General features: G+C 46.1%; 1 protein-coding gene across 5 annotated transcripts in view; it reads right to left on the bottom strand.

The window, feature by feature from the left end:
* Positions 1-8,819: 8,819 nt before the first annotated feature.
* Positions 8,820-26,481, bottom strand: part of SPECC1 (sperm antigen with calponin homology and coiled-coil domains 1) — a 279,346-nt gene continuing 261,684 nt past the window's right edge. For 4 of the 5 annotated variants that reach the window (XM_055305614.1, XM_055305611.1, XM_055305610.1 and 1 more), the window contains 3 exons: positions 22,480-22,539; positions 18,177-18,364; positions 12,010-12,083 (listed from right to left, as the gene is read on the bottom strand). In XM_055305614.1, coding sequence (XP_055161589.1) covers positions 18,212-18,364; positions 22,480-22,539 — 213 coding nt within the window. In that variant the 3' untranslated portion in view covers positions 12,010-12,083; positions 18,177-18,211. Of the gene's footprint in view, positions 12,084-18,176; positions 18,365-22,479; positions 22,540-26,481 lie in introns of all 5 variants that reach the window. The other variant, XM_055305612.1, reaches the window with a different exon arrangement.

The following is a 26,481-nucleotide window of genomic DNA, read 5'->3' as shown; positions in this document are numbered from 1 at the left end:
ATCCAGGTCCCACAAAGGCAATTTGGCAGTTTCCATCCAAAAGCCAAATGCATGTACCCTTTGACCCAGCAATTACAAGTTTGAAATTTAGGCAGGTGAACCTATCTGTACACGTGTATGTTAATAATTACAGCAGTGTTGTGATTCATTGCAAAAGTCTGGAGACAACCCCTATATTCATCACCCGTAGCTGGGGGGGGGAGGGGGGCCGGGACTACGTCCAGTTTGCTTGGGAGAGTTTACACCTTTGCTTCTATATATTTAATAATAGAGACCCCCCACTTTCACTCTCAAAGCTGTCTCAGTTTGGAGGATGGATCAGATGGCCACTCCTTTGGGGACTACGTGGATAATTTATGCTGCCCCATAATATTGGACAGCAGAAACAGAGTGAGAATGCTCTGGAGAATGGACCCGGAAAGGTCTCCAGACTCACTGCTAAGGGAAAAGAAAAAGCAAGATAAGGAACCATGTACGCAGCATGCGCTTTTGGGGTTAAAAGCAGGGGTGGGGTATGGGGCAGGGAGATCTAATAATATTCGCATTTGCTTGTACATGCATGACACACATGCTGGAAAGGAACACAAAATAACTGATAGCATGGTTATCGGAGCGCACTCGTACGGAGAGGGGAGGAGAGACTGAGGGGTGGGGGGATCTGTCACTGCTCGTCTTTTCATCACGTTTTATTTTTCAAGCCAAGTAACACTAAGTTTTTGAACCCATTCACAGAATTAAGCTTTAAGATGCAAAAGAATAGACGTGGTCACAGGCTTCCAGGTGCCTACACAATGTTGATCCTTCCCTTCCTTTCAGTAACAGAGCCCCAATTTTTGCCAGCCTTACTGCTGTTCACCTAGCCTCCTTTGCAACGAGGTGGCCGGGGTGGGGTGGGGGGACACCACATTCTGTGCAGTGGAAATAACGTGTTTTATAGGTCTTCTAGAAAGACTTAAAAGGGATGGGGCAGTCTTCCTCAATCCTGTCACCTGGAACACAGTCGTGATGACTGGAACTCTGACCGCCACATTAGATCATGAGGACAAATATGCCATCCACTCAGAGATGCCAGAGTGGAAAGGAGCCTAGCTCCCTATAATCTTATGATTCTAACATATCATCTGTGGACTTTCTACCTCTGGACTTCTTTTTTTTTGGGAAGAACTAAGTAAGCTTTTTAACTGTCTAACGTAGTATTTTTCAGGCCTCTCTATCCCTGCAGTTTAACTTAATCCTAACTGATACCTTGGTGTACCAGGGCACAGAAAAAAAAAAACACTGAAAGGATGTCAATTTTGGTGAAACATTTTTACTATGATGCCAAGAGATTTTTATTTCCTTTGTGCTTTTTGGTATTTTCGGTACTGAACACCTATTTTAATAACAATTGTCACTGTAAGATAGTAACATCTGCACAATTCTAGGAAATGGATCTTCCAGCTTCTGGTTTTGGGGCAGGAGAATTTCCCTTTCAAAGGAGAGGGTGATGATGAGGGGTCCCATGTGTCAAAGCCACTCACAAGTGGCCCTGTTCTAGCAGCCGAGATTCCACTGCTTCCCTGCTGTTGCAGGCCGTGCTTAGGGCCTGCAAGGTGGGGAAGAGCCGCCTGTTGCTTAATTGTGAACAAGACCTAGCAGATACTTGATGCCAGATCTGATCAGATTTGCCAAATACCCCTGGATGTACCCGCCTGCTCTCTGCTAGGAAACAAGTTTCCATTGTCTGCAGACTGTACGCAGTGGAGAATCCTCCATGGCCTGTGGACATGGACATGATGAAACTCCCGTGGATTCCTGACTGACTTAATCTGGGAGGAGAAAGCCAGCACATGTTCTTGGAGTCCAGCGCTGGCTTCCCCCATGGCGGTGCACAAACAGTTCCAGAGAGGGAACCTTTCCAGAAACATGTCGAGAGGGGGTCTGAGGCCAGTTACGACCGACCGCCTACCTGGTTTTCTGTTCCCAGCTGCCTGCTGTTACGCAATGTGTGACTCACCCTTTGGGCCTGGTGCTTCTCCAGCGGGGCTCCCATCCTCGGAGGGGTCGGGCAGGTCTGTGGGTTCTCAGCACCACAGGACATATGTCTCTGATGAGATGATGGACCTTCCTGGCGTGTTAAATTCACTCAGAGATCTTTATGAGGGCAAGTCACCATTTTTATATTAAGCTATCATGGATGGGTGACGAAGAGAATGTAGAATCCTAAATACTTTTAAGAAGTCAAATAAAACACTTAAGCCTTCAGAATAAAAGACCTCCAACAAGTCTGGCAGTGCCCAGCTTTCAAGGAGGCTCTGAGACCCCTTCGGTGCTGTTTGGGTGCTCTTAGGTCTATGGGAAGAGGCCTAGGTCCCGGTGTAAAGGATTTCAAGCTCAGACTAATTGGAAATGCGCCAACACTGTAAAACATCCAATTTTGCCTAAACAAATCATCCAATCCCTTCACGGAGAAAGGGGTTTACACAAGGTGGCTGGAGAGAGTAGGTCTTTCCTTTCCAGCTAGCTGCCAGCAGCTTCCTCCTGGCTCCCACCCCCACCCCAGGAAGACCTGCTTTCCCTTCTACCCCCACCTTCCATGCCATACCCGGTGGCTGCCTGCCCACCTCCTGACCCTGAGTCCTTCCAGCGCCCCCACCATTGGGCTCCTAGGACCCATTTCACGCACAAGAGGTGATGCCCGGACACAGCAGCAGACAGAAGAGACAGGTCCCTTCCTTAGGGCAGCTTACAGTCTATGAGGGGATGGGGACAGACATGAACCCCAGGATGACACCCATGGCTGGGTTAGCTGCATGTCTGACAATGAGCAGTCTTGGAGGAAATGCAAAGGCTGCATCGAAAGGTTATCTCAGGGGGGCATGATTTAATCAGGGTTGGGGGGGGAACCAAGGGAATGCTTCTCCTTCTCCTGTATTTTTTTTTTAAGATTTTATTTATTTATTCATAGAGACACACACACACACAGAGGCAGAGACACAGGCAGAGGGAGAAGCAGGCTCCATGCAGGGAGCCTGATGTGGGACTCGATCCCTGGTCTCTGGGACCACAACCTGGGCCAAAGGTGGTAATAAACCGCTGAGCCACCTGGGCTGCCCAATTTTTTTTTTTTTTAAGATTTTTATTTATTTATTCATGAGAGACAAAGAGAGAGGCAGAGACACAGGCAGAGGGAGAAGCAGGCTCCCTGCGGGGAGCCCAATGCGGGACTCCAGGATCACGCCCTGGGCCAAAGGCAGACCAACCGCTGAGGCACCCAGGTGTCCGGAATGTCACACTTTCCTTCCCGATGGAGAGGAGGTGGGAAAGCCATGGTGCACTGGAGTGCATTGGGTTCAGAGCTGCCCATGAGCTCCAGGCCTGCATTAGCAGCTCAGAGAACAGAGCAGAAAAGAATCTTCCCGTAGAAGACCAGGAAGGGACACACAGACCAGGTGCCAGTGGCCGACCAGGGCCCGTTGGTTTAGTTCACTCGGGGCTGGGGGATTGGGGGGAGTGTTTAAAATCCATTTGGTGGAGCTCCTCCAGGCAGCTCAGGGCACCCCTTCCCCTAGGCCTCAGCACTGCCTGGCCTCAGGCTGCCCACAGTGCAAATACAAATGCAAGACCCCAGGGGCACCTGGCTGGCTCTCTCGGGAGAGCATGCGACTCTTGGTCTCAGGGTTGTGAGCTCAAGCCCCATGTTTGGAGGAGAGATCACTTAAGAAAAAAAAAAAAAGAAAGAAAGACACCAAGTGGAGTTCTTTTTTTTTTTTTTTTTTTTTTTTTTTTTAAATTTTTTTGTTTTATTTATTTATGATAGGCACACAGTGAGAGATAGAGAGAGGCAGAGACACAGGCAGAGGGAGAAGCAGGCTCCATACACCGGGAGCCCGACGTGGGATTCGATCCGGGGTCTCCAGGATCGCGCCCTGGGCCAAAGGCAGGCGCCAAACCGCTGCGCCACCCAGGGATCCCACCAAGTGGAGTTCTAATTTCAGATGAACAACAAATATTTTAGGGCACTTGGGTGGTTCGGTGGTTGAGCGTCTGCCTTTAGCTCAGGGGTGACCCTGGAGTCCTGGAATGGAGTCCCACATCGGGCTCCCCGCCGGGAGCCTGCTTCTTCCCTCTGCCTGTATCTCCCTCATTCCTTCCTGGACTCCGGGATAAGCAGTCACCCAGACTCGGACAGAAAGAGTTCAGTGCAGGGGCTCCGGGAGACACGGAGGCTGGACAGCCGCCAGAGCCCACCCCCACCCCCAAGTGCTGCCTTCTTTCCAATTTCTGTGGAAAAGAGCAAAGCAATCCCCAAATATGGGCATGCCCCTGTCAGCACTGGCCTCTGGGGAAAGTCCTTCTAGAAATGGAGATCCTGAGCTATGCAGCGGGCTGCCCCAGGCAGGCCCTCAGCTGTCACCCAGTGCGGGGTGCTTTGTCAAGAGGTGCGATTTCACGTCTGGCACCCGAGGGCCACTTGTAAGGCATCTCAGCACCACTGTCTGCGGTGGTTGGTTTGGCCCGGCCAGTCGGCCCCGCTGGAGGGGTGCAGAGGCTGAGAGCACTGAACAGGGGTGGACTCAGGCTGACCTGGTGTCAACATTTCTGCCCTGCCAGGCACGGTTGTGGGAAGCAGGTGGCCTGGCCACTCTGAGCACCTCCGAAAGTGACCCCCACCTCCTGGGTGGTTGTGAGGCCAGAGCGGACTTTCCTGTGCAGGTTCAAACCTTGCCTGGTGGACTTGGCTGTTACTCACACTTACCTGCTTCCAGGTAGGCTGCTCTGAGGGAACCCTGAGGACATGTCCCTTGAGGATCCAAAGATGCCAAAGGGAGCACTGTCCCCACCAGGAATGCCTCCTTGAGGACGATTCATGCACTGGTCACCCACCCAGTGACCCTCGATATTCCAGGCTAACAGAACTCCAATTTTGTTCGCGTGGGGTGCCCTGCGTCAGAGAGAGTGACCTCCTCCACTCCTAGGACCAGTCACAGGAGATCACTCTGTTTCCTTTTCCAGTTTCAGATTGGGCAGAGGCAGGAGATGCCATTTTGGTCAATGGGATAGAACCCGAGGGGGTTGGAGGTGGGTTCTGGGAAAGCTTTTTACCTGTCTTTGAATGCGGATGTCCTGAACATAAATGTGATCCTTGCTTCGTCCACCATCAAAAAAATATATGCATCAACTCCCTTAGGCTAAGATGCATGTATGGTCTCGATGCAGGAGCTGATCTCTAAACTTCACGGGACAGGAAATATTTAGTTGCTTGTCAAATAATGCATCATGGGGACCCCTGGGTGGCTCAGCGGTTGAGCCCTGCCTTCGGCCCAGGGCGTGATCCTGGAGTCCCGGGAGTCACAATGCCTCAGCGTCCTGCATAATCGTTGCAGGATAAATCATTTTTGATTCATTGGTAGAAACATTCAGCTACTATGAACTCTTGTTTCTTCTTTTTTTAGACTTTTTTCATTCACAAGTCACAGAGAGGCAGAGACACGGGCAGAGGGAGAAAGGCTCCTCACTGGGAACCCGATGTGGGACTCAATCCCAGAACCCTGGGAGCATGATCTGAGCTGAAGGGAGGTACTCAACCACTGAGCCACCCGGGTGCCCCATGAGCTCTTGTTTCAATTTGGAATCCCTCCTTGAACTCTGGGAATTAGACACACCTCAGCACCCAGCTGGATTTCAGTGTTGTGGCGGGTCTCACGAAAAGTCCTTTCCAGCATTTTCCAACTTGATGGTAATAATCCCAGAACTACAACGGAAAGCCCCTGGGGAGACACTTAAAATCCGATCAAAGACCTTCATCCTTTTTCCTTTGCTAGCACTGTGTCCATTTGCGTGAATATGACACATTTCCAAGTAGAATCTAACCTCCCTGAGTCTTTAAATGAATGCAATCTAACTTAACCCATCTGCCTGAGCAAAACCTCAGTGTGAGTGGCTCAGTGGTTGAGCATCTGCCTTCAGCTCAGGGTGTGATCCTGGAGTCCCTTACATGGAGCCTGCTTCTCCCTCTGCCTGTGTCTCTGCCTCTCTCTGTCTCTCATGAATAAATAAATAAAATCTTAAAAAAAAAAGCCATAAAAAGATCTGGAGCCTGGAGATCTTGTGGGTTGGCCAAAGAACCCTGCTGCCCCCCCACTTGTCCATCTGGATTACTATTTATACCACTCTTTAAACGTGTCATTACCCTTGTATCAGAAAAACGAAGCAAAACAAAATGGAACATGGGAAAAGGGAGCCACAGCTTTCCTGTATTACTGCTCGAGACCTCACAAGGCATGGCCACCCTTTGGAAAGTCTTGTTTTAGAGGACACATCCAGCCAGAGAAGGAACTTCGCCTGACAGGACAAGTCAAGGGCAGGACCAGGGCAGAGTCTCAGACCTCCTTGGGCTGGGGAGTCCTAGGCCGGCCATCCCAGACTCGAGGATGCTCATGGCTGAAGAAGATGAGCCATATTCAGTCCTGGAGAGGCATTTCAAACTCACATTTAACTCCCACAAAGTTGGGCAGCCCCGGTGGTGCAGCGGTTTGGTGCTGCCTGGAGCCTGGGGTGTGACCCTGGAGATCCGGGATCGAATCCCATGTCGGGTTCCCTGCATGGAGCCTGCTTCTCCCTCTGTGTCCCAGCCATTTTCTCTTTCAATAAATAAATAAATAAAATCTAAAAAAAAAATTAACTCCCACAAAGTCTACCACATATGTTTACGTTTGGGGGAAACATAAGGTTTAAAAAAAAAAAAGTGTGACAATTGCCACCTGCTTCCAATCAGTGATCATGTGCCCCGGAGCAAGCATGAAGAGGCATGGGACAAGTGTCATTCTCTTCCACTGTCTTGGGTCCTGTGAGCCACTCATTAGTGAGAGTCTTAGGACAGAATACAACTTCAGTGTTTTACGCTGTATTTGTTTGTTTGGGATACAATATGGCCCTAACTGCAAGCCATCGTCTTGAGCTGGTGCTCATTCCATCCCTGGAGGAAAACTTGGCAGCGTCAAGAGAGGGGAATTTGTAGATGTTCAGCACGAGATCTTCCTAAGGAGCTTTCAGGGGTAACTTTGACAAAAAGAGATCTCCAACTTCTTTATTATTAAAAGTTGTTTTTTTAGTAATCCCTACATCCAACGTGGGGCTCAAACTCATGACCCTGAGATCAAGAGAGTTGCATGCTCTTCCAGCTGAGCCAGCCAGGTTCCCTGAGATTTCCACCTTTATTCTGACTTCAGATCCTAACTCCTTAAAGAGAGGCCCCCTGTCAGATTCAGGTCTGTGGGGCCCCAAGGAGCCACTTTTTTTTGTCCTCCTCTTAGGGCTGGGGTCAAAGCCCTTTCTCTGAAGCTGCAATCCTAACGGGCCTCTGCTACACATTTGTATTAGTCTCCTGTTGCTGCTGTAATAAAGCACCACAGACTTCATGGCCATTATTCTACCCACCACACTCTTGTGTGTTCTCCCATAAACAACCAACGAGATCTTTCTGTATTTCCTAGTTAACAATTACCAAGCTGAAAAATCAGAGTGGCCTACCATTGGGCCTCCTTGTCCTGTGTTTGAGGCCTGGTTTTCACACCAGATCCTTTCACGGGTCACTAACCAGCCAGTGGTTAGCTGCCGTGGTGTCAGGTGCCTGTCTCTGACTAATCAGTGGGGGTCAGGTGTCAAGTAGGACCTGCTTAAGAATAAGCCAGTCCTCTTGCTGATGAGAGTGGTATCCCTCCAAGTGTAGTGATGAGTGGGACGGCTGGGTGCTGGCCGGCTCCACAGGATGTGGATCTGGCTGCTCTGAAATCCCAGATTCCTAGGTGATAGTCGAGGCCCCACAGCCTGCGGCTCCCCATCCGCCACAGCCCCGGAGAACCACTGACCACCGACTGGGTGACAACAGTGCCATTCAGCGTCAGGCACTGTGGAGCCTCTTGCCTGATGCCCGACTCCACATACGTGGGCTGTGTCAGCACACAGGACACAAGTGTTGGGGGGATGTGCTTCATTTACAGAGGGGTCTAGGCTCGCAGAATGGGAACCCTCCTGCTGGGCCCCAAACTCTGGGAGGGACCAGTCTGCAGGTGCAGAGATGCTGGCCATCCCTCTAATGCCTGTGCGTGCGTGTGCACACGCGTGTGGTGTGTGCAGATCGAGGAGCTGCAGGTTGACTGTGGGTAATCAGGTGTTGGGTCTGGTACCTTCTCCCATGGCCTGAGAGCCTACAGAGGAAAACGAGCCGCAGCTGCTGTCCTGGCTCTGTGCACATTAAGCCCCAGAGACTGCTATTCTCCAAGATGGGACAGTCCCTCTGGAGGGCGAGCTCAGTGATGGTGAGACGATCCCAGGCGGAGGGAGAAGTGAAGATCCTGGGGCCCAGGGCGGGCAGCCCCCCTTCTCTCCTGTGGGCAGGGCTGGTCACCCAAGACGCCAGTGAGGGTGGCCCCCCACGGGGCCTGAAGAGCACACACGGCGGCGGACCAGGGTCTGGACACACCGGCGTCCCGCTCCTGCTGGAGGTCACATGTGCCTCCTCAATCCCCACCTGCGGATTCCGGGCCCGATCCCCGCTCATCGTCCCAGCTCTGCAGCACCTGTGCACACCCTCCCCCCCCCCAACGGTCACTGGCACAAGGAACAGCAGTTCCGGCAGGAGGGTTGCGAATGCGAGGAGGCGGAAAAGCCATTGGGACCCCGGGCCTTTCCCATAACTTCCCGTGACATGGGTGAGAGCTCAGCGGGGACCATGGGCCCGATGAGCAATAAAGATCAGGAGGCACCTGTCGGCATGAGGCTTGCCATTCTGACGGAAGGCTGACAATGACAAGGAGTGTCACTGGGAAAAATTCACAATCAGACCGAAACAAAATAGATTTATTAGAAATATTCCACAGCCACACATCCCAGCTTCCGCATTAGTAGCTGGATACACCACGTGGGCGTGTCCCGTCCTCTCTGCGCTGGGGGTGCCCTTTGTAGAAACGAGGCCACAGATGTATCAAGTGCATTCAACTAATGTAGTTAAAATCAGGGAGCTACTGAGGATGTTAGAGACTTAGCCAAGGTCTAACCTGGGTCAGAAAAGTGAAATACCCAGGGAGCCGGGGCAGATGCAATATTAAAAATACTTTTTGCAAACGTGGCTAGGCTATGTTCTTGACCGCACGTCGCCGGTGGCTCGTGCCGAATGGCGCTCCAGCTTGGGGATGGAGGAGCTGCCGCTGATTTGGCAAATGGGTTTGCAGACACGAGTCCTCTCCTTCCACAGGCTCTGAAATGCCTGCCCTCCCCCGACAAGGAAGTGGGACTGGGGGGCTTCAGAGGAACGGCCAGTGTTGTTTTTTTGGGGGGGGTTGGAAACACCGCAGATACTGGTCACCGCCAGATGGCTCTTTGCTTTGGGACACTTCGGTCTCAACCGAAGCTAGGAAACAACAGCTGAATGAAGAACGAAAACCAAAGACTAACCTCATTTCTGAAGTGAGAAGGGAATAGGACACCAGAAGTGGGCATTTGCCTGGTTCCTCAGAATGGCTAATGTGGGGTGGGGGGGACGGGGGGCTGGCACAGAGCTCACGCCCAGGATCTCACAGCGAGGAAAGCCACGGACAGCTCTTCACGGCTTTAAAAACCACCTCTGCTCTTCAGGGTCTTGCCTTTTGCATCTGTCTTTTACATAAGAACAGTACATTTTACAGAAAGAGGATCCACAGAATCACCAAATGACTTTAAATGAAGGCAGGAGAGAACCAAAGTGGCTACTGCAGCATCGGAAAGCCTCAGGACAGGAAACCGGAGACTGTAGTTTGCTGACCCTACCTTGTTTTCTCAATTAAATTCCCATGTTCACCTTGTGCTCTGAGCTCTTCAGCTAAAAATGGATCTAAAAACCCCATCCTGCAGCCCAGCCCCAGGTGGCCCGGGACAGCCCCCCTACCCAGGTCCTGAAGGTGCTGTAAGGCCTGGTTCCTCTCCCAGGGCCTGCAGGGCTAGACCTGCCCCTGATGCCACCCACGAGCAGGACACACGCTTCCCCTTCTAGAAGCATGCCCACTGGTAAAGAAAATGGTAGCCAAGGAGCTTCTTTGAGTTATAAAAATAAATCGCCCACGGCCTTTCTTTCCTTCTCTATCGCCTGAAGGGAGCAAGCTCCAGTGTAGGGCAAGGGGAAGGAGAAGCATCACCACTGCATAGATGCTGCTGTTTCACCCAGAGCTGGATCTTCAGACTCATTTACAATAATCACTAAAAACAGGGCCCTGGTAATGCTGAACACCTGCTCCAGGTATCCCAAGAACCTCAACTGCTTCTCCCACAGAAACCCTGCGGTAATCCCAGATTAAACACACAGGCAACAGCTCACCCCAACTGCCTGGGATGTTACCTTTCCCCACTGCAACGGAGACCAAGGCAGTCGCTCAGAGTTAATGAAAATGCATCAGTTATGTCAACAAAAGGCAGGTGCCTGGAGCAACATGGGATATCTTCCATTTGGATACGTTCATCAGGAAGGGGTAAATTTAATTTGTTCAGACTTTGCCTCTCCACCTCCACGCAAAAACGAAGGAGCCACTTAGGGGGTCGTCTTTAGCAACTGTGCTCAGGGCCCGGCCCTGGGGAGTGAGAGGAAGGGGTTCTCTCCTCTCAGGGGTTGTCAGGGAACTGTGAAAACACACATAGTAGTTCCCTGGTCCCCTTCCAGATACTCTAAGTCAACGGATGGGGCAGACTGGGGGTAGGGGTGTTTTTAACTAGCTCCCTGGGAGATTCTGATCTCAGGCCCCAAAGGAGAACCGTAAGCAGGCCGCTGTGGCCACTCGAGGAGGAGGGATGGCCCCTTTGCAAGGCAAAGCTGACAGCAGGTGGGAGTCACATGCACTGGGTAATTAATGTGCATCAATGTGCCCAACAGGAGCACATTGCAGGCAGTTAGCAGGTGCCCACCTGCACTTCCCAGGTGACCCTGGGCTGCTCTGGGAAGGGCTCTGCTGCCACTAGGGGTGACAGCAGGATAGTAGACTCAGGGCTTGCTTTTGCCAAGCAAATGTGAGGGGCCTGATGAGGTTCTAAACACCAAGTCCAGAGTTGAAATAGCATTCACATTTGCTGTCTGCCCAGTATCCCAAGAAATACCCCTCTGCAGCCTATGTGTGCAAACTCATGAAGACCTGGGTGGGCACAGGCCACTTCGCATGTGAGGAACATTCTGTACCCAGGGGAGACGCGTGTGGGCAAGAATGGTACCAGGAATGAACGGGAGGACAAGGCGGGGGTAAGGGTGGGGACAGTGGCTGACGTCTCTCTCTCGGCCCGTGAGCGACTGGAGCTCTGAGTGTGAGTGCGTCCAAGCACACAGACACACACTTCTATCTGCAGGCCACCCCACGGGGACACAGCAGCAAACCACCCAGGGGCTACTCTATATTCTCATGCCTCTTCCTTTCCATCCAAAGATTCCAATAAGTGACAGCAAGTTCGAAAAAGTGCAATCAGGTTCCAGGGTCAAACTGGAATCTGGAAAATAAGGATATTTCCCAAAAAAGGCAGGGCTCATGTGTTTCCAGGCTGCTCGAGAGCAAAATGTCTTTTTGTGTTTGGTTGGCTGTTTCTGTTTTGGACAGGGTGGGCGGTGGGAAGGGGAAAGTTTCTATCAAGGCAAAAGGCTGGATTTTTCATGAAAAGATGACTGATTTGGAAGTGTTTGTTGTGAATCTCAGCAGCTCACGGGTGAAATGGCACCGTGTCACCGGAGATGTCCTACTGGGTTCTTGTGGGGTGGGCCTGGGCAAGGACCCTTAGGTCTGGAAGGAACGAGGCCTGTGGGAGAGCACGCTTCCTCATGACACTCCAAATGCATCTGGATTTAAAGCGGGTGTGAGGTGGAACCCAGCTCCGTTTCTCATTTGTGTGTTGGTCCCCCTGGATTGAGCATCGTGGGTGGTGGATGGAGCAGGGCCTGTGGAAAGTGACCAGGTGCTTCCAGGACAAGCTGCAGGCAGCGGGGCGTGCTCTCGGGACCTCCAGACTTATGTCTCAAAGTACTTGTAGATCTGGGCCACATACTGCATCACGCTCTGCCAGTCAGGCCGGTCTGTGTACAGCATCTCACTGAGTTCCTGCAGGAGAAAAGACGAGGTCACAGTGGGAACACCACAGACCCCCACCCCTGACAAAAGGGCTGGGATTCAGGTTGGGGCTGGTACTGCCTAGAAACCCTCCACTTGCTTGGATGGAAGGTGTAGGCAACACTGAAGTGATGTTAAATGTTAAAAGAAAAGCAGTTTATTCCTATTTAATGGGGAGATACCGTCCCTTTTATTTTTATTTATTTTTTCATTTCATTTCATTTCATTTCATTATTTCATTTCATTTATTTATTTATTTTGATACTGTCCCTTTTAAAAAGACTAAATCTGACTTCCTGGCCCATTTCATCTTAATAACAGGACAGCATTAAAAAAATGTTTTGGAAAGAGGAAGTCACCCATAATTCCACTATCATAGCATGATTTCCACTTTTCTAAGTTATACTGGAATGTACATTTATGTTCTCTCATACTTCCATCAAGTGGACACACTTTTGTGCACTCCGTGTGTGTGTGTGTGTGTGTGTGTGTGTTTTAGAGGTAGAGAGCTAAGGGGTGGTGGGAGGGGCAGAGGGAGAGAGGGAAAGAGAGAATCTTAAGCAGGCTTCATACCCAGCGCAGAGCCCATGTGGGGCTCACTCGCACAACCCTGAGATCATGACCTGAGCCAAAGTCAGGTCAGATGCTTAACTGACTGAGCCACTCAGGAGCCCTCTGTGCTTTTCTACTTAACGTTTTCCACATGCAGTTTTACAAGCTGCCATGCTGGCTGTCATGGCAGTTGATGCACACAGTCCAAGGAACTACTGCCTCACAATCGACATGACATCTAATGTGACATCTCCACACAACCGACTTTGTGATAAGCGCCTTTGTGGGATACCGCTGAATTCGTGCCTTGAGGTGAATTCCCATGAACGGGGTTAGCACGAAAGCCTTGAACCAACTGAACCTGCAACCACTGTCTTATCAGAATTGAGTATTAGACCGCTTAGTGTTTGTTGTGGTTGCTTCTCCCTTGCTTTAGTGGGGAATCAGCAAGCAAGCAGTGGAGGCCAGAGAGTGACAGTCAGGAGGGCTGGCTGCTCCGTCAAGCAGCCGCCACATGTTCCTGAAATTTGTGCTGCTGTATGTATTAAATAATTCACTGCAGGACTGAGTTTGGATTCTTTTGTGGTCACGAGAGAACAGTAGGAAAGGACTCTGATGTAAAGCCAAGAGCAGGGATGTGGTGGAAAAATCAAGGCTGAACCTATTTGGCACATATGTTCTTGGATGGTGACAGAGACCTGTAACCAGCCATTTATTTTGTTTCCACGACATCTAAATATATTTTTTGAGTTTTGCTTCCTGGTTGCGCTAAAAAATTATCAGCATATCACTGGCAAGGAAGGATGTGTCTTCCGTCTCAGAGAGGACATGGGAGTCTGATCAATATTCACAGCTTTGGGACACCTGGGTGGTGCAGGATCACACTTTGAGCATCTGCCTTCAGCCCAGGGCATGATCCCAGGGTCCTGGGATTCAGTCCTGCATCCGGCTCCCCACAGGGAGCCTACTTCTCCCTCTGCCTCTGTCTCTGCCTCTCTCTGTCTCTCATGAATAAATAAATACAATCTTAAAAAAGAATTCATGGCTTTACTCAGACTATCTTATCACATGCTTGAACCTAACAGTAATAACAATTAAAAATTGTTTTTTATAAATATAAAATTATAATAATAACAATAAAAATACTCTGTACATTGTCAAAACTTCTTCAAACATTTTGAAGGAACAATGGAGCACATTTCAGAAGAAGGGAGAGTATGCTGCCTAAACAAAAATATGGGACATTTATTTGAATTAGTAGCTGAAAACCTTTCAAAATAGAAAACACTGGGCCCAGATGGTTTCACTGGCAAATTCTGCTAAATACTTAAGGAAGAAGTAATACCAATTCTACACATTCTCTTCCAGGAAATAGAAGAGGAGGGCACACTTCCTCACTCCTTCTGCAGAGCCAGTGTGGCCCTAACGCCAAACCAGGCAGAAACATTATAAGCTACCAATGTCCCACATGAACACAGACACAAAAGTCCTTAACAAATATTAGCAAACCGAATCATGATCAAGTGGGGTTCACATTAGGAATTCAAGATAGGTTCAACATCCATCAAAGTTTAACAGGCTTAATGAGAAAAATTATATGATATCAACAGATGCAGAAAAAAACATTTATACGTTCTTGAAGATATTTGTGAGTTTGGTCCCAGACCACCACAATAAAGCAGCATAAACAAGTCAAATGAATTTTTTCAGTTTCCAGTGCACATAAGTTACATTACATGTGGTCTATTATGTGTGCAACAGCATGTGTCTAAAAAAACCCAAAAATGTATATTTGACTTTTGCATAACACAAGTTTGAATTGTGTGGATCCACTTATTTGTGAACTTTTTGGGATAAATACAGTATGGTACTATAAATATATTTTCTCTTCTTTTTTTTTTTTTTAAAGATTTTATTTATTTTTTCATGAGAGACACAGAGAGAGAAAGAGAGGGGGAAAGAGAGACAGGCAGAGACACAGGCAGAGGGAGAAGCAGGCTCCATGCAGGGAACCCAACACAGGACTTGATCCTGGGACTCCAGGATCACACCCTGGGCCGAAGGTGGTGCTAAGCCGCTGAGCCACTCAGGCTGCCCATATTTTCTCTTCTTTATGATTTTCTTAACAACATACTTCACTTTAAGAATATAGTATATAATATCTAAAACATACAAAATATTTGTAATGGATATTATTGGTAAAGTTTCTGGTCAACAGTAGGATATTAGCAAAGTTTCTGGGGAGTTAAAAATTATACAGAGATATTTGACTGCATGGGGGGGACTGGTGCCCCCCAACTTCTATGCTATTCAAGGGTCAACTGTACATACCTTAATTAAAAAATATTTTATTGCTAAAAAAATCCTAACCATCATCTAAGCTTTCAGTAAGGTGTAATCACTGATGACAGATCACCATCACAAATATAATAATAATAAAAATATAATTATAAATAATAATTTCAAGAATTACTAAAATGTGACATAGAGACACAAAGTTAGCACCTGCTGTTGGCACAACAGAGGTGAGACTGGCTTGATGCAGGACTGCCACAAATCTTCCAGTTTGTAAAAGAAAATGTGGGGATCCCTGGGTGGCTCAGCAGTTTAGTGCCTGCCTTGGGACCAGGGTGTGATCCTGGGGTCCCGGGATCGAGTCCCACATCAGGCTCCCTGCATGGAGCCTGCTTCTCCCCTCTGCCTGTGTCTCTGCCTCTCTCTCTCTCTCTCTCTCATGAATAAATAAATAAAATCTTTTAAAAAATGCAGTATCCGTGAAGCTCAATACAGTGAAACACAAATGAGATATGCCTGCTTACAGAATTCAACAACTATTCGTGACAAAAACTCCTGAAAAGCTAGAAAAATAGAAGGGTATTTCTTTTACCTAATAGAAGATACACACAAAAACCGAAAGTTGACTTAATGGAGAGAGACTGGATACTTTCTCACTAAGATGAGGAGAAAAGAACAAGGCAAGGATGTCTTCTCTCACCTTTCCCATTCAACACTATGCCAGAAGTTCTAGCTAATGTAATAAGGCAAGAAAAAGAAACAAAAGGCATAGACTGGAAAGGCAGGACCAAACCTGTTTTTATTTTTTATTTTTTTCAAACCTGTTTTTATTTGCAGATGACATGATCATCTATGTAGAAAACTCCAGAGTCTACAAAAAAAAAAAACCATTGGAACTAATACGCAAATTTAGCAAGATCTCAGTCGATAGCTTTCCTATTTTATATACCACCAATGAACAACTGAAATGTGAAACCAAACCAAACCAAATCATTTAAATGGCACTAAATTTTAAAAAAGGATGTATATGCAGAAAACTTGCTTATAAAACATTATATGCAAAAAACTACAAAACAGTGACGAAAAAATCAAGAAGCAGGCACCTGGGTGGTTCAGTGGTTGAGCACCTGCCTTTAGCTTAGGTTGTGACCCCAGGGTCCTGGGATTGAGTGCCTGTGGGGAGCCTGCTTCCCCCTCTGCCTATGTCTCTGCCTCTCTGTGTCTCTCATGAATAAATAATTAAAATATTGAAAAAAAAATCAAGGGATGCCTGGGTGGCTCAGCGGTTGAGCATCTGCCTTCGGCTCAGGGCGTGATCCTGGGGTTCTGGTTTCAAGTCCCCATCGGGCTCCCTGCATAGAGCCTGCTTTTCCCTCTGCCTGTGTGTCTCTGGCATTCTCTCTGTCTCTCATGAATAAATAAAATCTGTAAAAAAAATCAAGAATCTCTAAATAAATGGAGAGTATTCGATGTTTATGGATGAGATAACTAAGTATTGATAAAATGTCAATTCTTCCCAATCTGATCTATAGATAGAACACAATCCCAATCAAAACCCTGGCAAGCTTTTTTGGGGGATTGACATTGACAATCTGATTCTTTTTTTTTTTATTTTTTATTTATGATAGTCACAGAGAGAGAGAGAGAGGCAGAGACACAGGCAGAGGGAGAAGCAGGCTCCATGCACCGGGAGCCCGATGTGGGATTCGATCCCGGGTCTCCAGGATCGCGCCCTGGGCCAAAGGCAGGCACCAAACCGCTACGCCACCCAGGGATCCCGACAATCTGATTCTAAAATGTATACAGCAAAGGCACTAGGACAACCAAAGAAATTCTAAAAAAAATAAAATTGGAAGACTTGACTTCATGATCTATCAAGTTGTATGAATCAGGACAGTGTGGTGCTAAGTGACAGATGCGTAGATCATGTTACATGTATTTTACCATAATAAAAAAAATTGAAAAAAAAAAAGAGATAAAGCTTCCTGTCCTTGGGATCTCATGGTCTCGGGGGGACGGAGATAAGCCCTATAATCAGATATATTACAATGTAACACTGCATGAGCTATATAGTACTGAGTACATCGTGCATTAAGAGCCCAGAAGGTGGACATGGCTGTCCTGGATGAAGGGTCATACAGTAGGTGAGACGTGGGCTCTGGAGAAGACCTGCCTGGTTGACTCTTGCCTTTGCCAGCCACTAGTGTATGACCTTTTATGGATCTGCGCCTGCCTCAGTGGTACACCTGTAAGGAGCATCTGTCTTCACAGGACTTCGGAGAGGACTCAATGAGTCAACACACAGAAAATGGCTGGGGGCGCCTGTATAACTCAGTTGGTTGAGCATCCAATTCTTAATTTCAGCTCAGGTCATGATCTCAGGGTTGTGAGATCGAGCCCTGGGTTGGGCTCTGCATTCAGCAGGGAGTCTGTTTCTCTTTCCCCTCTTCTCCCTCTGTCCCTCCCCCTGCTTGCACACACACACACTCTCTCTAAATAAATAAACAAAATCTTAAAAAGAAAATGGCACAGAATCAACACAAAAAATATTTTTCATACATTTTCATACTTCATAATGCTAAACTCACATTAATTCTTTAAGTATACCTCATAAAGTTTATACTACAGAGCAGGCTCAGTTAAGGAATCATTTTGATAGCCTTATAAAATCCTGAATTGTAAAGACTTCCCTGTCCTGATCTCTGTGTGTAGTGACTGTTTGGGTGGCTTACTCAGTAGGCAACACCCCAACAGACTGTATGACTCAGCATGAGGGTCTTCTGTTCACCAGGATACAAACACATCAACCCTCGGAGGACATACATTCTGACTGTCTTTTCAGTAACAGCAATGATACCACATGTCCTCTCTCACCTATTCTTTCTCTGAAGAGTTGCTCACACTTGGTGGGCTAAACCTCTGTGTTACACTGTGGCTGAGAAGGAACGCATTCTAAAATTGGGAAAACATGATCGAGCTTTCATTTAAGAAATAATCTCATCCTTGCTAATATGCTACACCAGAAACCTATATTTACTTGGATATACACATATAAGTGAACTTTTTTCCTCACTAATCTTACAATAGATCTTGATCAAAGGCTTGGGGTTATTACTGCTGCCAATTCTGCATATACATACATATATATATATATATATATATATATATTTAGAAGTTATCATGTGTAATTAAAGATTATTTTTCAATCCACATCAAGATACTGCAAAGCAAACTTACCTCTTTTTTTAAAATTTTTTATTTATTTATGATAGTCACACAGAATGAGAGAGGGAGGCAGAGACATAGGCAGAGGGAGAAGCAGGCTTCATGCACTGGGAGCCCGACGTGGGATTCGATCCCGCGTCTCCAGGATCGTGCCCTAGGCCAAAGGCAGGCGCCAAACCGCTGCGCCATCCAGGGATCCCCTGCAAAGCAAACTTAATAATGTGGGAAGTTTCTGTTTTGTGGACGGCACCAACTAGTTACATTGCTCACAAACATGCTCCCTAAATGTTTTTGAGATTAATTATTATGCTTGCCAGTATCTTGTCTCAGACATCCGTAAAAATGAAACTGCTGCCTCTGACAATTAGTTCAACAAGATGATCTCATTCCTAGCTTTCACTAACTCCTGCAGTGTGTCAGATAAAAAAAAAAAAGGGAGAAAATGTTAAAAAAGCAATTGTTAGCTGTAATGCTACAGAGGAAAACATATCTGCATAGACAATCATCTAACAAGTTCTCATTTCTTCTTTGATTCCTTACGTTGATTATATGTTGTTACTTGGTAGCTGTTCAGTGTTTTAGAAGGGAAGATAAATCAGGTTTCTGTTACTCCATCTTGGCCAGACATGTATGTCATCTCTTTTCCAAATTCTCTAGCCTTTTATTTATGTGATAGGGACATCTGTTTCTTAAAAGTTTCATAGAATTTGGACTTACTGGGATTTTTGGTGCGCATGATTACATTTTTAAACAATGAATTCAATTTCTTTAATAGTTAAGGTTCTTTCTCTTCTCTTTTTTTTTTAATTTTTATTTATTTATGATAGTTACACACACACAGAGAGAGAGAGAGAGGCAGAGACATAGGCAGAGGGAGAAGCAGGCTCCATGCACCAGGAGCCCGATGTGGGATTCGATCCTGGGTCTCCAGGATCGCGCCCTGGGCCAAAGGCAGGCGCCAAACCGCTGCGCCACCCAGGGATCCCCTCTCTTCTCTTTTTAAAAAAATATTTTGTTTATTTATTCATGAGAGAGAGAGAGAGAGAGAGAGAGGCAGAGACATAGGCAGAGGGAGAAGCAGGCTCCATACAGGAAGCCAGATGCAGGAGTCATTGTATCATTTGATTCATCTTATTTGAGGTTAAGAATCTATGGTCTTTCAACATTCTGGAAAAACTACAGGTACCATTTCTTTAAATATTCTTTCTTCCACTCTTTCTTTCCTCTTCTGGAATTTCCACTGATCATGGGACTTAGAAATTGTCTGATTTTATCTTCCACTCTCTTAAACTCTGCAATGGACACTACCAGTTGGTTAATCTAATAGTCATTCTGAATCTCTCTATCCCTTGTAGGCTTCCTGCTAAAGAGAATGGAGAATATAAATTGCTTACTTTCTCAAGTTCCCTTGCAGCTGGGCTGGTCAAGTAACAGGGTACTGCCAATGGGCTGGAGGGACTCTGGGAAACTTTTTGATTTCTTTATCAAAGGGGTAAGATATGAGGCACTTGTTCTATCTGTTCTCTGTCCTTCCTGTCCTGCAGATGGGAGTAATGTCTGGTGCTTGGCAACCATGTTCAACTGCAGAGGACGTGGGGACAAAGAGCCAATAGGTTAAAGATGGTGGGCTGCAGATAAGACACACTCTGGGATCCTTGTTTATAATATTGAGCAGTTGGGGCACCTGGGTGGCTTAATGGTTGAGCATCTGCCTTTGGCTTGAGTCATGGTCCCGGGGTCCTGGGATCGAGTCTTATGTCAGCCTCCCTGCAGGGAGCCTGCTTTTCCCTCTACCTAGGTCTCTATGTCTCTCATGAATAAACAGAATCTTAAAAAAAAAAATACTAAGCAGTGAACCAATCCTGCTTCTGGACTTCTCATTAAAAAATAAAATTAACAGCTTTATGGTTTAAGCAACTGTTAGTTGGATTTTCCATTTCTTGAATTTATCTTTTTTTTTAAAAAGATTTTATTTATTTATGTTAGAGAAAGCGAGAGCGAGCATGCTCACATGTGCATGAGTGTGTGTGTGTGTGGGTAAGGGCGGGGGGGGGGGGTCTCATGACCCTGAGATCATGACCTGAGCCAAAATCAAGAGCTGGACACTCAACAAACTGAGCTAACCAGGCACATACTCCATCCCCATTTCTTGAATTTGAATACATACTAATAAAATCCCGCTATTTTCCACTTTTTAAATGTCTGTGTTATTTTCTGCATAATTTCCTCAGTTCTATTTTGCAGCTCAGGAGTTCTCTCTCCTGCTATTTCTTTCTTTTTTTTTTTTTCTCCTGCTATTTCTAATCAGGTTTTCAACTCAGCTGGGTTTCTTAATTCCCAATTTTATTTCTACAAGTGTCATTTGATCCTTTCTCCATATTTTTTTTATAGTACCATGCTCCTTCTTTATGATTTTTATTCCCTCTTTTATCTCTTTAATATGTTTTTTTCCAAGATTTTATTTATTTATTCATGAGAGACACACAGAGAGAGAGGCAGAGACATAGGCAGAGGGAGAAGCAGGCTCCATGCAGGGAGTCTGATGTGGGACTCAATCCTGGGACTCCAGGATCATGCCCTGAGCCGAAGGCAGGCACTAAACCGCTGAGTCACCCAGGGATCCCCTCTTTAATATGTTTAAACATAGTCTTTTGTACTCTCTTTCTTACTATTATCCCACACTCTGGTAGATGATCCTCTTGTTTGCTCTGATGACTAGCTCAACTGGATCATTTTCTTGAGTGTTTTGTAATTTTGGATTGTGAGTGTAACTGTGGCCATTGTACTACTAGCTCAGAAGATTCTGCCTCAGTATAAACGAGGGGCTTCTTGTGGCACAGATGATATTGATATTATTATTATTATTTAAAGATTTTACTTATTTATTCATGAGAGACAGAGAGAGAGAGAGAGGCAGAGACACAGGCAGAGGAAGAAGCAGGCTCCAAGTGGGGAGCCCAATGTGGGACTCAATTCCGGGTCTCCAGGATCACACCCTTAGCCAAAGGATGCTCAACCACTGAGCCCCCCAAGTGTCCCTAGCACAGATATTATAAATTTGGACTCTAAATTTTGTCTGGGTCGGTTTTCTTTTCTTACAGATTTTCTTTTTTTTCCAGCCACGAAAAAATCTAAGGTGGAGATCAAGCTTCCTTATAACCTCCCTAGACTGGCAGGTAGAGGTTTTTTTTTTATTTTCCCTTTCACTAAGAACATCATTTTGTGAGCCTGGGTTTTGTGCAAGAGTCTCAGGACTAATGTTCTGTTGATGGAAGCTCAGAGCCTTGTCTCTTGTTCCTGTGTGGACATTAAATAAAACATACCCATTAGGTACCCTTTTACTACGTGCCCTCTACCAGCACTCCAGTTTATGCCTCATGGCTCTGTTTTTCACTTTTCTTTGAATTTCTGACATCTGGCCATTTCCCAGTCTTTCTTCAGACCCCAACTATGTGTTGATATTTTTATAATTACATTTTATCAGATTTCTAGGTGACTTAAACAGTAGAGTTTTATTTTATTTTATTTTTTTTAAAAAAGATTTATTTATTTATTCATTCAGAGAGAGCGAAGAGAGAGGCAGAGACACAGGCAGAGGGAGAAGCAGGCTCCATGCAGGAAACCCGATGTGGGACTCGATCCTAGGTCTCCGGGATCACACCCCGGGCTGCAGGCGGCGCTAAACTGCTGTGCCACCGGGGCTGCCCAACAGTAGAGTTTAAAAAAATTTTTTTAAAAAAGATTTTATTTATTCATTCATGAGAGACATAGAGAGAGAGAGAGAGGCAGAGGCACAGGCAGAGAGAGAAGCAGGCTCCATGCAGGGAGCCTGATGGTGGGACTTGATCCCAGGACTCCAGGATCATGCCCTGAGCCAAAGACAGACGTTCAGACCTGAGCCACCCAGGTGTCCCGAACAGTAGAGCTTTAATGATAATTCAGTCCACTGTGCTTCCAGAAATGAAATTTATCCACAGTGAAATCTTTGGAAAAAACTCTAGATCATATGTGGTTAGATCAGCTGGATTAATTTTTTTTTTTTTTTAAGTAGGCTCCATACCCAGTACTCAGCCAAGTTGCGGGGCTTGAATTCATAACCCTGAGATTGAGACGCAAGCTGAGATCAAGAGTCAGATGTCTAACCAACTGAGCCACCCAGGAACCCCACAAATATTTTTACATTAGGGATCATGAGTAACAGATCTTTAGCAAATAGATTTTAATGTTCTGTAAGAAATTGTTTAGTAGATGGCATAAAGTTCTTTCTCCTCTAAGTAGAATAAAGTATCACAAAGATATAAAACAGGATACTTACCAGGCTGGGTTTGATGCCTACACTTTCGGCTGCTTCAAATGCCAACAAGAGATTCCTTTTCTAGGTTAAAAGGACAGAGATTGGAATTATCAAATAAGAATACACAGCTTTTAAAAAATATATGGCTTTTGTTAGGAAAGAAAACTAAATGACACTTCTACATAGATTATCTACTATTAAAAAACACTTAACATTTTTAAGTCAAATATGCAAACAAGGGTTTCAGTCTAAGGAAAAAAACAACTGACAGGTTGTAATTAAAATGACATTACTGATTGATTCCTGACACCCAAAGGTAAATATTTGTTAGTTCAGTTATTTTTCACTTTGTCAGATTTTGGACATACACATGCTGTCGTGTACCAAGAGCTGTTTAATCACAGCACTATCTTGCATTTCCCCCTAGAATTCTAAAGGCACTGTTCCACATTTAGCACTAATTTGTAGCTTCTTTTTGAGACTCTTTCTGGCTATTTTCTGATGTTTCCTCACCTGGATGAACTTAAGAATCACTTAATCATGCCTCCTCCCCTCCATAATTCATTTGAGAGTCATTAGGGTTACATTAAGATTTAATTTGATTGGTAAATTAAGTATAATCCAGAGAGTCATGTTTCTGGAAGTAAGCATTCATGTTTTATGTTTCCCAGTAGAATTTTGTGATTTTATGCATTTGGATTTTGTACACAATTTTATCTTTTTCCATTTCCCCACGGTCCCACCCTCTGTCCCTGGGCACACATCTTTTTCCTGAAAGTTGAGGTCTGCCCTGACACTGAGGCAAACTTTCTGTTCTAGGTACCAGGTCACAGAAAAATACTAAGACAAGGCTATGCACGTTTTTCTCTCAGGCTGTGGTCGAGGCCTGGGAAAGTTGTTGATCTGTGGTCATCTTGCCCAAGCCGCCAGCCCTCTTCCTCCAAATTAAGGGAAATTTATGGGCATGGACTGGAAACCTTAGACTTGTTTCCATAACACTGCTCTCTGTTCTGCTGAGAAGGGAACTGTAAAGTTGGCTCCTGGCTTCCTTTAATTGAGCCCAACTTGTGGCAGCCATCTCCTATTCTGTGCTAATTTTCAAGTTCTTTTGGTTAGTTTTGAGGAAGAAGGGCCTAAGCCAGTTTTTCAGCTGCTGTTATTCCAGAAGTCATGGCTTTTGATATGTAATGCCAACTCGTTTTCTAAAATGCTACACTGGGGGTGACTGGCTGGCTTAGTTGGTGGAGCACTCAGACTCTTAATCTCAGGGTTGTGAGTTCAAACCCCACATTGGGCATGTAGTTCGCTTTAAAAAATAATTAGAATACTGCACCAATTTTCTTTTTAAAAAGATTTTATTTATTTATTCATGAGAGACACACAGAGAGAGGCAGAGACACAGGCAGAGGGAGAAGCAGGCTCCGTGTGGGGAGCCCGATGGGGGACTCAATCCCAGGACCCCAGGATCATGCCCTGGGCCGAAGGCAGGCGCTAAACTGCTGAGCCACCCAGGGATCCCCTTCTTACACTATTACAAAACTGCCCAAATCTTCCACTGGCTCTAACATACCTCTTTAATGTCTTAGAAGACATCCTTATTCGTTTATCAGAAATTTCCTATTTAACACTGATGTCAAACTTAGCTTGGTTTCATCACTTCCAACTAGGAAGGAGGAACAGCTTATGATTTCTGAACTTCCTGGGGTACCATTAATCTCACAGACCCAAGTCTTCCACCTGGGTATTCCCTGAGAACAGCATCCTAGATTAGGGGGAAAAAATTCAACCCTACCTGTGGAGAATAGGAGCCCATGTACCACAAAGACAATAGGAAGTGAGTACACTGTGGTGTCTGGCTTGTTCTACTGCATATTTCCAGATCCGCAACAGGTCACTAGGTAGCTGGCTGTGTGGTGTGTGGGCATCACAGGCACTTTCACAGGGAAGCAATGCTTGTGATTCAAAGTGTGAAACCAAATACTTTATGTTCATTATTTTCCAACAGATCCGGAGTGATCTGAGGACAAAAAGCCTTGGTATGCCTTGTAGGACAGAAGACAAATATTTCACATTTTCAGGAAGATTCCTGCTTTAGATAGTGTGTGCCTAAGTCCTTAGACGTCTCTTTCCTATAGTTTTACTAGGTCCTCCGGTTATTCTGAATTGTTTTATGCCCACTCTTTACTCAATTATTTTCATAATATCACAGGGAAAAGGCAGAGGCTGAAAAGCAAAGAGAATGACACAGGTCACTGCTGGAGGTGGGCTCTGCCTGCAAGGGGCATGATGCACAGGACCCCACACTGCCCCAGCTTGTCTCCTCCTTGCTGGCTGCTCTGCCCTGGTTCCCACTGCTGGGTCACTCTCTACCTAGATAACAAGCACTGGAATCCTCAAGATGCCTTAGCCTTCTCTCTGTGCCTCTTTGACAGTGTGATTTATAGTAAGAAATATATATTTGGTTTTTATGCATGGCTCCTGGGGCAGAGCTCCTAAAATCCTTATAATTTCCCAATGTAAGAGCCACAGGAGCATCTGTTGTTATAATTTTCAGTTTCTGTCCTCGGTTCCAAAAATGGCTTTAGAACAATAAGGTTGAAATTGATGTCTTCTGTTATTCATAACAAACTCCTTTCAACCACACCTGAGTTTACGTTAAAGAGGTGATTTTTTGGGGATCCCTGGATGGCTCAGCAGTTTAGCGCCTGCCTTGAGCTCAGGGCAGGATCCTGGAGTCCCGGGATCGGGTCCTGCATTGGGCTTCCTGCATGGAGCCTGCTTCTCCCTCTGCCTGTGTCTTTGCCCCCCCCCCGCCCCCGTCTCTCATGAATAAATAAAATCTTAAAAAAAAAAAAAGAGGTGATTTTTTGGGATGCCTGGGTAGCTCAGTGGTTGAGCATCTGCCTTTGGCTCAGGTTGTGATCCCAGGGTTCTGGGATCGAGTCCCGCATGGGGCTCCCTGCAGGGCACCTCCTTCTCCCTCTGCCTGTGTCTCTGCCTCTTTCTAAATAAAATCTTAAAAAAAAAAGAGGTGATTTTTCAACCCCCCCCAGATACCCTAAGAATGGGGGCTGCTTGCTAGGGGAACCAGTCATGTGATTAGAGAGTTGGAATGTTCACTCCCACGTTCCCTGACCCCACTCTTGGGACAGGAGACAGACCGGAGATTGAGTTCAATCACTAATAGTCAATGATTTAATAAACCATGCCTGTGTAATGAAACCACCATTAAGCTCCAAGGGATGGGATTCAGAAAGCACCTGGGTAGTGAATGCATCTGTGTGTTGGGAGGGTGGCACACCCCAAGGTCCAAGATGACAAAAGCTCCTGCTCTCCTTTTGGATCTTACCATAAGGGTCTCCTCAACTGGCTGGTCATTAGTGTCATTCAAATATCCTTTGTAATAAACTGGTAACCTAGTAAGTGAACTGTTTCCCTGAGTTCTGTGAACCACTCTAGCAAATTTATTGAAGGAAGGAAGGGGTCATGGGAACCTCTGGTTTATAGTTGGTCAGTCAGAAGCACAGGTGACAGCTACAGGTCACTGGGGCTGAGGTGGAGGGGGAAGTCTTGTGGGACCCAGCCCTTAACCTGTGGGACCCGATGCTCTCTCCAGGTGGAGAGTGTCAGAACTGAGTCACACATTAGGACACCCAGCTAGTGTTGCAGAATTGCTTGGTGTGTGTGTGTGTGGGAAAACCCCAAATGTATTTACATAAGTGTCAGAAGTAAAACATTGGCAGTAGAGTGGATACAGAGGAGTTTTTCTTGAGAACTTCCCTGAGGACCTAGGACCTACATGATCTCCACTCTCATGGCTTTAAAATATCAACTACACCCGCCCTGTTTGATACAGTAGCTACACTTGACACATAGCTATTTAAATGAAAAGCCATTAAAATTAAAAATTCAATTTTCCAGTCACTTAAAGCCACATTCAATAGCCCATAGGACTAGGGGCTACCATATTGGATAGTACAAATATAGAACTTTTCCATCATTTCAACTCAATTAGGCAGCACT

Source organism: Nyctereutes procyonoides, unplaced genomic scaffold, assembly GCF_905146905.1.
Source record: "Nyctereutes procyonoides isolate TBG_1078 unplaced genomic scaffold, NYPRO_anot_genome, whole genome shotgun sequence".
Lineage (NCBI taxonomy): Eukaryota > Metazoa > Chordata > Mammalia > Carnivora > Canidae > Nyctereutes > Nyctereutes procyonoides.
The sequence above is the reverse complement of the archived record's forward strand: the minus strand, read 5'-3'. Positions and strand labels throughout refer to the sequence as shown.